This window comes from Oryx dammah, unplaced genomic scaffold (genome assembly GCF_014754425.2).
Source record: "Oryx dammah isolate SB20612 unplaced genomic scaffold, SCBI_Odam_1.1 HiC_scaffold_2, whole genome shotgun sequence".
NCBI lineage: Eukaryota > Metazoa > Chordata > Mammalia > Artiodactyla > Bovidae > Oryx > Oryx dammah.
Window position 1 is genome coordinate 18,017,341 of NW_024070186.1, and position 14,427 is coordinate 18,031,767.

The window sequence follows — 14,427 nt, forward strand, 5'->3', positions numbered from 1 at the left end:
AAGAACGTAAAATATTTCATTATTTTGTATTAATTATTTGGTAAAACAATATTTAGGATATATTGGGTTAAATGAAATACACTTAAAATTAATTTCACTGGTTTCTTTTTACTTTAATAAGGCTAGTGGAAAATTAAAAACTACAAATATGGGCCCCATTGTATTTTCTTTGGACACTGTTGTTCTGGACTATAACCTGCTATGAAGGAAATGTAACAATCTTTTATTTTTGTTTAGATACCATGACATGCCAGATGTTATTGACTTTCTTGTCTTGCGTCAGTTTTATGATGAAGCAAGACAGAGGAATTGGCAGTCTTGTAAGTCTGTTCTTTTTGGATTTTATGTATACTCTGAGAAATTAATCTCTCATTGATAGGAATTTTCGGTTGTGGTGCTGTTTATTATGGAGGATGGAAAAATGTAAATTCTGGAAAGAAATATAAGTGACTGCTAAGTATATTTTGCTTAGGGATTGGTATGATATGTGACATTTCAGAAGAATGATTTCTTACTCCTTGATTATAGGCTAGAGTAGACCTCTTATTTCCTTTCAGACTGGTCTACACTGCATTATCTCCACCTGTTATGTGACACTGGTATAATCCATAAAATTACCTCTGATATAAAACAATCAGAAAGTTGAAAAATGATGCAGATGTTACACTGACAGTGTTCTGGTATACGAGAATATTTTGTCTTTGATACTATATCAACCTAGACTTAAATAGATTGCCTTGAGAAAACTATTCCTTTAAAAAATTAAAAATTTGTATAAAATTGATATTTTATAACCATGAATTATATAGGTGGACAAATAAAATCACTTAAATGTAGGCACTAACTTTCAGTGTGGGTATGTGAATGTGGTTTGAATGTTGTTTTTGTGGTGACCGTTTAAAGCAGGCCAGTGGGCTGGCTGGCTTAGACTTCTATGGTGACTAATCTCCACAGGATGTATTGACTACTCTCATTAGGCCAGCACCTGTCATAGCTGTTTCACAGGTTTGCATGCATTGCTGTTCAGTATGCAGTGCTATCTGGGGAACTCATGTATTGACTTCAGGCACCTAGAACAGCTCATTCTCTATTTATCAGTTTTAGTGAAATACTCTGTTCTACCTCCACTGTGTCAGCTCATGGACACATTCATAAATGATGCTAAGACCTCATTAATTTTTCTAATTTCTGTTACCTTTTTCTACAGGCAATACAAATAGGTAAATATTAGATAAATTCCCTGAGTCCTTATTTGAAATGAAATCTTATCAGATAATATGACTTCTCTTGGTAGCCTAGTTTAATGGTAATGTCCACTCAGGTAACCAGGGTTATTTTGGGGACTGAGGAGATGAAAGTTTTCTTGAAGAAGAACATCTAAGCACCAAAAACAGCAAAAACCAGACAACTGGAATATATGGAAGTTAACATTGTACAGCCAAGTCCCAAAGAACTTGATAGTTCCTAGCTGTTTCTGTTTTTCAACCCCCATAATGTGTAAATTATAAGCTCTCATTCTGTTTCAATAAGATGCCCATTAAAAAAAATTTTTAAGCTTGATTCTCTACAAGAGGAATGACTTATTTTAAGATTAAAAATATTATTTGATTTATCTGTGTCATAGGTGTTGTATAAATTAAAATTGTTAATGTTATTAGCAAATTGATATCTCAGATTTGGTTGTCTCTTACAGGTGACAGGTTCCGTTCCATCATTGATGATGCTTGGTGGTTTGGAACGGTGCTACGTCAAGAGCCATATCAGCCACAGTACCCTGATAGTCATTTCCAGTGTTACATTGTGAGGTCTGTATGCCAATGAAAATAGTCCTCTCAACATTTGTTCACTGTGACAGGTTGTGATATAAATCACTGATGTGTTTCAGGTTAATAAAAATAACACCATCGAATTTGTTATGTCAGTATCACATTTGTAGAGTCTTTTCTAGCATGCCTCTGTTGCTAGTGCCTTCATTGGTACGGGTTCTCCTTGCTTCCCAGGGGCCTTTTGTGTAGCTCTGACTCAGTGTAAAAAAAATCCACCTGCCAGTGCAGGAGACATAGATGTGGGTTTGATCCCTAGGTTGGGAAGATCCCCTGGAGAAGGTCATGGCCTCCACTCCAGTATTGTTGCCTGGAGAATCCCCATGGATAGAGGAGCCTGGCAGACTACAGTCTGTGGGGTTGCAAAGAGTCGGACATGAATGAGTGACTGAGCACAGTATTTCCTCAGCCCAGTGTTGCAGGATCATTTCACTGTTCAGGAGCACATATTACTCCATTTCCCTTGTTCAGAAGAAGTCGTTGCTGTCTTTCCGTTGGCTGTGGAAACAAAGTCCACATTTTGAAGTGTGGCATTCAAGGCTTTCACACTGTCTTTCTTCACTTACCGTGGGTACAGGCCACACAGGATTTTTGGTTCTGTTTTTGAAGCTGCCATACATTTTTATACTTCCTTATATGGAGAACGAAATGGCAGCCCACTCCAATATTCTTGCCTGGAGAATCCTGTGGACGGAGGAGCCTGGTGGGCTGCTATCCATAGGGTCACTCAGAGTCGGACACAACTGAAGCCACTTAGGATGCATGCATGCATTATACTGTATCCTAAAGAACACTCACTGTTAATACTTAAATTTCCATTGCTACAGTGAGGTTAATTTTTACATTTTCTATCGTTTCTGTACTCTAATAGTGAATACCTAGTTATTAGCCAGAAATTGTCTTTGTGAAAGACTAACCAAACTTGTTTGGTCTTAACAGGTGGGACAATACTGAAATTGAAAAACTTAGCCCATGGGATATGGAACCAATACCTGACAATGGTATGTAGTTTTTAAATGATGAAAGTATGTTTTCAGTATTTTTATCTTATTCATGTACATAGAGTGCATTTGTTGTCTTTGAGAAACATTAACATTATTATGGGAACTGTGAGCTTTAGTAAAATAAGTGAACAAAATTATGTGTATACTGGCTCCTTATTTCTTATCCTGTTTCCAGCCTGTTTCTGACTGTATCTTAGTCACCAGCTATCATTTCTCAAGTAACTATGTATTTATCTCTTCTTGACCTCGTTCATGAACCCTCCATTTCCTTTTCCTCATCCTTATTTTAGTACCCTGTTGAAAGAAAAGCCTAATTTGACTTTTGTCTGTCTCTTGCATTATGTCAGCTTGCTTGTCTTACTAGGGTTTGTCTGTTCCTTTTCTGTCAGAGGTAAGTGTCTGTTCCAACAGCAGCCTCTTCTGCAGTGCCTGCTGTCCCCTGCTTTGAGCTCCTCTCAGACCTGGTATTGACACTGAATTCATTGCCTCCAACAATGAAACTTTCCCATCTCCATTCAAGTTTGAATTTGTGTCTTTTACCTTAAAACAACTCTCATTACATTTTCTTGAACATTTTAGCTACTGAATTAACTTCACTCCTGTTAAATTTTTTCAAGGGGTGCCCTGTATATCTCTTGTCTCCATCTCTCCTCTATCAGGCCTTTTTTCTATATTAGTGTTGATTGAACATAAAAACATGCAAAAACTTTTGTCCTTCTACCTCCACTCATTGACATGTGAAACTTTTGCTCTGTGTGGTGTTCTTGTGTCTGCCTTAGGGGCAAAGCCCTTTTCTTTCATGTTTTATTCACTGACATATCTCCATCAATTGTTGTCTTGCTTTACTTTGGAAATTAGGAGTTTTTCCAGAAAATTTTGAAAAAATAACTACAAGTCTTGAAAGTCACCAGTGACTTCTTAAATTTTCTTTTGAGCTTAGTATCTTAACAAATAATACTTAGCAATGTGAAATGAAATTTTGCATTGTATAATACATATATAGATAAACCCTTTTTGATAAAGCCTTTAGATAAAATAAAACCTTTTTGAGGTCTTAACTCTGTTGCTAAGAACTTCATGTGTATCAACTCATTTAATCTTTCTCTGAGGTGATGCTCTGTTATTAATTTTACAGGTGAAGGAATGCGGACTCAAGAGAGTCTCCAGTACCTGGTTCTGAGTTGTACAGCTCTGAAAAGGACAGGAGTTAGGATTCTAAGCTGTCTGGCATCAGCATGTGTTTTTAACAGCCAGTTGTAGATACTTCTTTGTAAACAATGCCAAATTAGTGTAAGCACTCACATAGAAAGATTTTACATGTTCATGAGGCCAAGAAGCCTTTGGAAGAGTTGTCAAATAACATGAATAGGCAGAAAGATAAATTTGGAGGTGTATGAAGAAAAGCTCATTTGCATTATCAATCTTGGAAATGTGCATTAAGTAATAATAAAATATTGTTTTACCTGTCAGATTGTTAGTGATACATTTGTCTTCGGGCTTGTTGACGTTTTTCTCCTTTTAAAATAATTTTTAAGAAACCATTCCCTGAATATTTACATTGACTCTTGTTCTTTTTTAAAATGCACACGCTCTTTTAAAAGGCTGTTTTGTAATATTCTTGAGCTGGAAATTATTTCAAAATGAAATGTTTAAAAAGTACAGTAAAAATTGACAATGGAAAGTATGAAGAATTTCTTAATGCCCAGCTTTCTTAATTGTTAACATCTTCCATAAGTGCAGTGCAGTCATCAAAATCATGAAATACCCTTGTAACAATTCTAATCCTCCCGGCCTTTTCCAGGTTTTTACCATAATCCTGATGTTTTTTCACAGCTTGGGTTTCATCGCCATGTCTTCTCCGTTTCCTTTTGTCTGTGATCCCTGAATTTTCCCATTATCTTTCACAGCCATGATGCCTTTGAAGAGCACTGGCCACTTTGTAGAATATCCCTCAGTTTGGGTTTGTCTGATATTCCCCATGATTAATTCTGGAGTTTGCATGTTTGGCAGGAGTGTCAAAGAAGTGATGTTGTGGCTTTGCCAGTACATCCCGTAGGAGGCATCTGATAGCATTTTGTCCTATTACTGGGAATATTAACTTTAATCATTTGATTTAGGTGGAGTTGGCCAGGTTTGTCCACTACAAAGTAGCTTCTTTTTCCTTTGGTTAGTATCCTGTTTATGAACTTGGGCAACTTTAAAATATAGTGTATATTTGGTTTCTGGTTTGATTTTTTTCTTTTCTTTTTTTTTTGATGAAATCATAGTTGATCCACCTGAAGAATTAGGCGCTAGTATTTCTGTCACTTCAGATGAGCTAGAGAAATTGCTCTACAAACCTCAAGATGGTGAATGGGGTCAGAAATCAAGAGATGAAGAATGTGAACGAATTATTAGTGGTATAGATCAACTTTTGAATCTTGGTAAGTTTTTTACAGTGAAGAAGTTGATTTTCACGATTTCTTTTCCATAGAGGTATTTTAAAACAGTAATGTGATTGTGTTCTTTTATTACAATTTCCATTTGTTACTTTTGGGGTAAGCCTGCAGTGTTGATTGTAGCTCTGTTTTATGAATGATTTGTCGAGAAATATCCCATAGAGGTCATGAATTTAGATGATTCTTCCTTCTGCCGTTACAGATATCGCGGCAGCTTTTGCAGGTCCAGTTGATCTGTGTACATACCCGAAGTACTGTACTGTAGTGGCTTACCCAACTGATCTCTACACCATTCGAATGAGACTTGTGAACCGATTTTACAGGTGAGTAGAAACCCACTTTAAAGGTAATTTGGGCCATACCAGTTAGAGTGAAAAGAGGTAGTAGTGGCTGACAGTGACAGTGCTGGAGTGGGGACTAATTAACATTATTTTCCATTTCATTCTCTTTCATTATAGTCATTTGTTGGCTCTGTGTGTAAGACAGGGTTAGATGCCTATGGGTAGGTATGGGTAGAACCTGGACAAGGAAAAGGAACAGATTTTATTCCTTAGTCTTTAGTATTCTATTTTTCTTAACAAAAGCTGCTCCATTTAAATATAAAATTTTAGTTAACAATTTTTTTTGAGCTCCAGAATCGCTGGAGATAGTGACTTCAGCCATGAAATTAAAGGATACTTGCTCCTTGGAAGAAAAGCTGTGACCAACCTAGACAGCATATTGAAAGCAGAGACATTCATTACTTTGCTGACAAACCATACCAGTCAAAAGTATGGTTTTTCTAGTAATCATGTATGGATGTGAGAGTTGGACCGTGAAGAAAGCTGAGCGTTGAAGAATTGATGTGTTTGAACTGTGGTGTTGGAGAAGACTCTTGAGAGTCCCTTGGACTGCAAGGAGATCCAACCAGTCCATTCTGAAGGAGATCAGCCCTGGGATTTCTTTGAAAGGAATGATGCTAAAGCTGAAGCTCCAGTACTTTGGCCACCCGATGTGAAGAACTGACTCCTTGGAAAAGACCCTGATGCTGGGAAAGATTGAAGACAGGAGGAGAAGGGGATGAAAGAGGATGAGATGGTTGGATGGCATCACCGACTCTATGGACATGAGTTTGAGCAAGCTCCGGGAGTTGGTGATGGACAGGGAAGCCTGGCATGCTATAGTCCATGGGGTCACAGAGTCAGACATGACTGAGCAACTGAACTGAGTTAATGTTGGACTTTGACCTTTGAAAATTAATTTCCTGGAATCATCAACTTTTTGTCTCTGGCTTTTAGAGTGCTGAAAACTATAAAATTTCCCATTCTCAATGATTTTTTTTTTTTGAAGCAGGTTATGGTATTTTATTGTGTATGATTCGGCAACTTTGGGAAAATTATCTTCACAAAATATTGACTTCTTGAGTTCATATTGTTGGTGTTAATTTACCTCTGTAGTGTTGCAAATGTGGGTTTAGTCAGAAACTACTTTGTCAGTCTGTGGTCAGATTGAGTTTCTTAGGATTGATGGTATTTAACACATTTTGTTCATTGAGTCTATAGCTTCAAACACGCCTAAAGGCAGTATGAAAAGGGAGAGTTGCTTTTTTGGTTTTCTGGATGTGATTAAGTGATCTGTTAAGATTTTCAGTCCTTAAATGTATTCTCTGCAGTTCAGCTTCTAATATAATTGCTATGACTGTGATGGAGTTGACAGCATTATTTTACTGTATCATACTGGCTTAACATGCAGGATTTTTTAACTTGGTTTCTATATTTTCATTTTTTAAACCCTAACTTCCTTGTTTTTTACTTTGAAGGAGGCTATCTGCATTAGTTTGGGAAGTCAGATATATAGAACACAATGCCAGAACATTTAATGAACCTGAGAGTGTAATTGCAAGATCAGCTAAGAAGATAACAGACCAGCTTTTAAAATTTATCAAGTAAGTGACCTCATGTTATAGATGTTGTGGAAAAGTTACTTTGCATATTGTGTTTTTAATTTGTTCATTTTAATGTGTTACATTAAAGGCCATTTCTTTAAATTTCTCTTTCTGTGGTTATAATTTAGGTAAAGGAATAAGAAGTTGAACAGTCAAATTTTTTCTGTTTCTTTAAAATTTTGAAATAATTTTATACTACAGAGAGTTGCCCTGTTTTCTCCTTAGGTTGACATCTTACACAGCTGTGGTGTCCTTATGAAGTGTTAAGAAATTATCCTTGGTACAATACTATTGACTAAAGTACAGAATTCATCTGGATTTCATCAGTTTTTACATCAGTCTTTTTCTGGTACAGGATCCAATCCAGAATTCCCACTGCATTCGCTCTTTGGTTTTCAGTCTCCTTTAATCTAGTCTTTTCTTTCTTAGTCTCCCTTAATCTAGTCTTTTCTTTCTTTAATTATGTCATCATTTTTTAAAATATAAATTTATTTTAATTGGAGGTTAATTACAATATTGTATTGGTTTGGCCATACATCAACATGAATCTGCCAGAGGTATACACGTGTTCCCCATCCTGAACCCCCCTCTGTCCTCCTTCCCCATCATTTTTTAATGAATGTTGTACCCTTATTTAGTTCAGTTCAGCTGCTCAGTCATGTCCAACTCTTTGCAACCCCATGAACTGCAGGCATCACCAACTCCCGGAGTCTACCCAAACCCATGTCCATGGAGTTGGTGATGCCGTCCAACCATCTCATCCTCTGTCATCCCCTTCTCCTCCTGCCCCCAATCCCTCCCAGCATCAGAGTCTTTTCCAGTGAGTCAGCTCTTCGCATGAGGTTGCCAAAGTATTGGAGTTTCAGCTTCAACATCAGTCCTTCCAATGAACATCCAGGACTGATCTCCTTTAGGATGGACTGGTTGGATCTCCTTGCAGTCCAAGGGACTCTCAAGAGTCTTCTCCAACACCACAGTTCAAAAGCATCAATTCTTCGGCGCTCAGCTTTCTTCACAGTCCAACTCTAACATCCATACATGACCACAGGAAAAACCATAGCCTTGACTAGATAGACCTTTGTTGGCAAAGTAATGTCTCTGCTTTTGAATATGCTATCTAGGTTGGTCATAACTTTCCTTCCAAGGAGTAAGCGTCTTTAATTTCATGGCTGCGGTCACCATCTGCAGTGATTTTGGAGCCCCCCCAAAATAAAGTCTGACACTGTTTCCCCATCTATTTCCCATGAAGTGATGGAACTAGATGCCATGATCTTCGTTTTCTGAATGTTGAGCTTTAAGACAACTTTTTCACTCTCCTCTTTCACTTGCATCAAGAGGCTCTTTAGTTCTTCATTTTCTGTCATGAGGGTGGTGTCATCTGCATATCTGAGGTTATTGATATTTCTCCTGGCAATCTTGATTCCAGTTTGTGCTTCCTCCAGCCCAGTGTTTCTCATGATGTACTCTGCATAGAAGTTAAATAAGCAGGGTGACAATATACAGCCTTGACGTACTCCTTTTCCTATTTGGAACCAGTCTGTTGTTCCATGTCCAGTTCTAACTGTTTCTTCCTGACCTGCATACAGATTTCTCAAGAGGCAGGTCAGGTGTAGCATGTAGTTTAATTTGGGTCGTCTGATATTTTCTCACAATTAGATTGAGTTTTAATCTGTTTTGGATTGTATCCTGTGAAAGTGTATGTATGAATAGTCCACACTGTCTGGCATTTGGAAATCAGTTTCAAATAGTAGGATGAAAATTGACCTCCAAATTGAGATCCTAGTCCCAACCTAGTCTGTTCTAGTCAACTTTCTGGATGACGTTGGACATATTACTCAGCCTCTTTCCTTTAAAATGTCATATGATTTTGCTGTATGATCTTATATGCCTTTCCCCCACAGTTATAAAAATTCTTTGAAGGAATTATAAATTAGAGAAGATAATTTTTAAATTCTGACATGATTTTAAACATCTGGCTCCAAACTGGTGAATAAATGATTCCAGTCTGTTTCACATGAACCTCCTGGGCTGAATCTGTCCATTGTCTGGAGGACTCAAGCTTGTTCCCTTTTCCTCCAAATTCTCTTCTGCTCAGGGAGACCACATGTCCATTTTCATCCCTATCATGTCTAGAATTCTACTTTAACATTCTTCCTTCTGCTGTGTTTACAGTGAAGTCAAGATGTAATTTGCTTCAGTTTCTACTTCCTTTTTTGTTTCTATTCTCTTTTATCTCAAATCAGCCGTTTTCCTGATACTGTACAAATATTACCAGTGGTGATAACTTAGAAAAACTCATCTGTGTATTCATCCAGTTGAGACCATACTTACAGTACTTCTGGATTACCAGCTTAATTTCCATGCATACTTAATTGAAAAAAATTACTTTCAGTATTCTAGTACGATTAATTGTTTCCACAGAGGATAGAGTGAAAACCTGATATTCTACTGCTTTTAATTTGGTGTGCATCGTTGGGGAGCTGTTTGCATAGTTGGGGATCTGTATCTTAAAGTAGTTTAAATATTCAGAAATAAGAACTATATTTGCATACTATTAAAGTAAAAAATTGTCTTTTAGGAATCAAGACTGTATAAATATCTCAGAACTTTCTAACACTTCTGAAAATGATGAGCAAAATGCCGAAGATTTGGTATGAAGTTTGTGAATTTTATAATGGCTTTTGTTTATTTCAAATGATGACTTCGAATGAAGAGTGAAGTAGAAAACATTGGTTACCTGTATCGATTCTTGCTATAGTTCAGTGAACTATGAAAATAGGGCACTTGATAAAACTACAGTTTAAAATTATCTAGATGGTCAATGAGGTAATAGACAATAATTGATACTAAATAAACAAGTAATGTCTAGGGAAGTAATTTAGGTTTGGAACATGTTCTCTTTCCAAAGTTTTGGTAGAGAAAGATGTAATATAAGAAGTACCTTGGAAATATTTTTGGTAAAATCAGTATTTGAGCAAATTTCTTGGCAGTCCAGTGGGTGGACTGTGCACTTCTACTGCCGTGGCCTGGGTTCAGTCCCTGATTGGGTTCAGATCCTGCAAACCACACAGTGCAGCCAAAAAAGAAAGTCAGTATCTGAGCGTTGGATTTAATTGTAATTAAAAATCAATAAACATTACTCTGTTTTAAGTACCCTAAAGTCCTTCACTCAAGATGTTGTTGAAATGTAAGTACAAAGCAGATATCCATGGTATTGTGTAATTTCACTTCATGCAAAATCAGGTTGTTGTATGTGGTTGGAGGAAGGATTCTCTGTGGTGTCAGTTTCCACACAAACTATTATCGTGGTTCACTGATTCTCCTGCTAATTTAATGTTGGAATATAAATGAGTATGCTAATACATGATTAATACATGATTTAGGTGATAAAACGTGTAGCTTACATAATGTAAGCATCTGTGGGAGACTGTTTCTAAGTTTTATCCTGTGCATGTCCTCTGTGGACGTGCACAGAGCAACTTGTTACAGCCATATTTTGGAATTAGTGCATATTTATATTAGGGAATGTAAAGGATTATTAAGAATAAGGGTCGGTTTCTTGAACTGAGTGCCATGAAGATCATGTGATAGTCTGTCTTTTGAGGTTCTGTTATCAAGTTATAACCCTTGTAGAACTTAAAAGTCTTTGATATGCTTTATGTTACGATTATTGCTTGTCTAATGACAATCTTACCACTTAAAGTGCTCTGATTTTTATTCCTAGGATGATAGTGATCTTCCTAAAACATCTTCTGGAAGAAGGAGAGTAAGTTAATCTGTGTGATTAACCTTAGTTGTTGACTTATTCTCTGATTTAATATCAATGTAAGATTTTAGGTGTTGTCTTTGAAAAGGGATATTGATACTGATATTGAATATTATAAGAGAAATGGGAGAAATCACTGGAAGGTGGATGACTAGGTAGGGTTTGTGGAAGAGTTGGGATTTGCACTGTGTTTTCAGAATGAGAGAGTAAGAAGAGGAAATTCAAATAGTATAGGGTTTAAGAAAGTAGGAAAATATGGCATGTCGGGGGGTACTGAGAACACTGGCCTGGCTGGTGTAGGGGTTGAATTTTGGAGCAAGCCAAGTGGTTGTATCTAGCCTTTATATTGGGAGCAGATTATGATGATATTAAAAACCAAGGATTTCATTTAAATTTATAGTAGAGTCACTTTCATAGCCAAAATGGTAGATTTTGAAGGATAAAAGAATAGGTACTAAATATATTAAAGTTAGGAGTTCATTGCAAGAATCTTAAGTAAAAGTTGGGAAACCTAGTCAAGAATAGATCTGGCTGGGAATTCTGGCTGGGAATTCCCTGGTGGTCCAGTGGTTAGGACTCTGCTTTCACTGCTGAGGGCTCGGATTTGATCTGTGGTTAGAGAACCAAGATGCCACAAGCCACCGTGCCTTGTGGCCATTTGAAAAAAAAAAGAAGGATAGTGCTGGCTAGGAACAGAGGGGAAGGGAAGAAGATGAGACCTTTTAATGGAAAAACTAGGATTTGGTGACTGGACCTTTTAAAAAATGAGAATTTGTTGGAGGAGTAGGGGAGAATAAAGTGAGAAATAAGTTTTGGATAAGTTAAAATTGTGTCATCAACAGTTCTTAAAAAGTTCTAATGTAACATGTTAATTAAAAGTAAAGGTTATTAATTGAAAATACTTAATAATGTTAACTTATTTTAAATTTCATTTGAATGCTGCTTAAATTTATGCTTTCTGTCACATCAGTTTTCGTAATATGTTGCCTCAAATAACATTGAAGTTAAGACTTGAATTATTGTCATTTTCATATAATTTCACTTTTAAACAGACTTAAGGATTTAGTTATCTGTTTAGTGTTTGTTAGATTGCTGTAGCAAATTACAAATCTAGTGGCTTAAGCAATAAAAATAGCTTGTAGTTCTGTAGATTAGAAGTTTGGCATGGGTCTCAATGGACTGAAGTCAGGGTGTCAGCATAGCTGTGTTCCTTTCTGGAAACTGTGGTAGAAGTAATTTCCTTGCATTTTCCAGCTTCTGGAGTCTCCTGGCCCCCTTCTTTCATCTTCCAAGTCAGCAACATAGTATCTCCCAGTATGCCTCCAACCATTCTACCTCCCTTGTATAAAGATCCTTATGATTACATTGGGCCCACCCTGATACTCCAGGACCACCTCCCTATCTCAAAATCCACTCCTTTAATCATATCTGTGGAGTCCCTTTGGCCATAGGTTTTTGGGACCAAGATGTAGATACTATTCTGCCTACTATGTTATGTAGGGTGTGGCTACTTCATATTCTGTGAAAACATTTCTTAAACTTAGGAGATAAGTGGTAGAATGAAAATGTGCTTTTGGAGTAACAGATATGACATTATTGGTTTTCTTTTTAAGTGGACTTTTTCCTAAGTAGATAGAAAATCATATAATGACATATTTTGACATAATACAGAAGACAATAGTTCAGTTAGATTTTTACCATTAATATACCATACTATAGTGCAGCTTTTCCAAGGCTGAGAAAGCTTTTAATATTGTAAATGTATTTTTAGGTTCATGATTGGAAAAAAAGGAGCATCAAAACAACCAATTATGTTGAAAACAACTGGAAGAAACAGTGTAAGGAACTAGTGAACTTAATTTTTCAATGTGAAGATTCTGAACCATTTAGACAACCTGTTGATTTGGTTGAATATCCAGTAAGTTGTCATCATTTGAATGTTTGGTGCTTTTCTTATTGGTGTAGAGATTAGGGTAGAGGTGTTTAAATGAAAAAGTAAGATGTCTAGAATTCCCTGGTGGCCTAATGCTTACAATTCCAGGCTTTCACTGCTGTGGCCCAGGTTAGTCCCTGGTTGGGATACTGAGAGATCTCACAAGCCTCAAGGCATAGCCACAAAAAAAGAAAAACAACCAGCAGCGCCTGCCCCTTGCAACCCAGCAACCAAAAAGTGAGATGTCTAGGCTTAAGGTTAACTTTGTCTCTTACCACTAAGTCAGCAGTGGAAGAGTTGTTTTACAGTTTCCTGAATTAATAGAATTCAAGAAATTCTATCTTGTACTTTGGGTAAGACTTATTTACCAATGGGTAAGACTTATTTACCAATGTTACCCCTCATTATTGGAGGGTTAGTAGGCCCAACCCTGGGAAAGCTATGAATTGGTTAAAAGTGTCTCTCTTTGGGACCTCCCTGGTGGTGCAGTGACTAATACTCCCTGTTCCCAATGCAGGGGGCCTGGGTTCAATCCCTGGTCAAGGAACTAGATCCAGCATGCTGCAGCTAAGACCTGGCTCATCCAAATAAAGAATTTTTTTTTAAGTGTTACTCTCCACTTTCTAACAGGGAAGTAAAAAATGACCTTTTTAAAAGATAGAAAGCACAAATTTGCTGTAGGAAGCTTAGAAATTATATAATATACAGAAGGAAATAAAAAGTTTCATATCCTGATTCCAAATATATAATTTTGTTACATTTCTTGTCTGTATGTTTGAATGTCTTTTTAAAAGTTATTAATGATTTTTAAGATCTTATAACCTTTTTCTCTTCTGTCATTTTGAATGTTTTAGAGATTTGATGCACTTTTACAGTTCTAAAAACAGGAATTGAATCTTTGAACTAACTATCGTTTTTAAAATCTAGGATTACCGAGACATTATAGATACTCCAATGGATTTTGGAACAGTAAGGGAAACTTTAGAAGCGGGAAACTATGACAGCCCTTTGGAATTTTGCAAAGACATTCGTTTGATATTTAGCAATGCAAAAGCATATACACCAAACAAAAGATCAAAGGTAATTTTAAAAGTGGTTTATAAAAAAATATATATGTGATCTGTTTAGATGATGATTTTCTATTGTTTGGTAGAGGTAGAAACATGAAAGAACAGTGAGTATAATAAGACTACTCTTAAGAGTAGACCTTTCACCACAGCCCAGGTATCTGCTGTGGAAACATTGATTCCTGGTGACAGTGTTTATCTTTCCTAAAGTTTTATAAACAAAAGAAGATTGGTACCAGTGAGGAGATCTGTGAAAAAATGAACAGATTTGTATTCAATGTATAGTGAGAAAAGTCTGTTCTCTTATATACAGGAATCTTGAAAAGTGGATTGGGAACTTTGGGAACTTAGTTATAGAGGTTGGACAAATATTACAAGTAAGAGGAAAATATGAGGTGGGGAGGGGACTATTGATGCATACTAATAATTTGGATCTGAAGAAGAAACATGTGAGCATCTGATTAGGTAAGAA

The 14,427-nt window shown here is 36.6% G+C and overlaps 1 protein-coding gene across 1 annotated transcript in view; it reads left to right on the forward strand.

Moving 5' to 3' along the window:
- BRWD1 (bromodomain and WD repeat domain containing 1) overlaps window positions 1-14,427 on the forward strand; it is a 123,813-nt gene that overhangs the window by 81,736 nt on the left and 27,650 nt on the right. Inside the window, exons 27-36 of the mRNA XM_040232432.1 lie at window positions 238-320; window positions 1,694-1,805; window positions 2,763-2,824; window positions 5,095-5,250; window positions 5,468-5,588; window positions 7,064-7,189; window positions 9,768-9,840; window positions 10,914-10,955; window positions 12,727-12,873; window positions 13,816-13,968. Of these exons, the coding sequence (XP_040088366.1) occupies window positions 238-320; window positions 1,694-1,805; window positions 2,763-2,824; window positions 5,095-5,250; window positions 5,468-5,588; window positions 7,064-7,189; window positions 9,768-9,840; window positions 10,914-10,955; window positions 12,727-12,873; window positions 13,816-13,968 (1,075 nt within the window). The remainder of the gene's footprint in view (window positions 1-237; window positions 321-1,693; window positions 1,806-2,762; window positions 2,825-5,094; window positions 5,251-5,467; window positions 5,589-7,063; window positions 7,190-9,767; window positions 9,841-10,913; window positions 10,956-12,726; window positions 12,874-13,815; window positions 13,969-14,427) is intronic.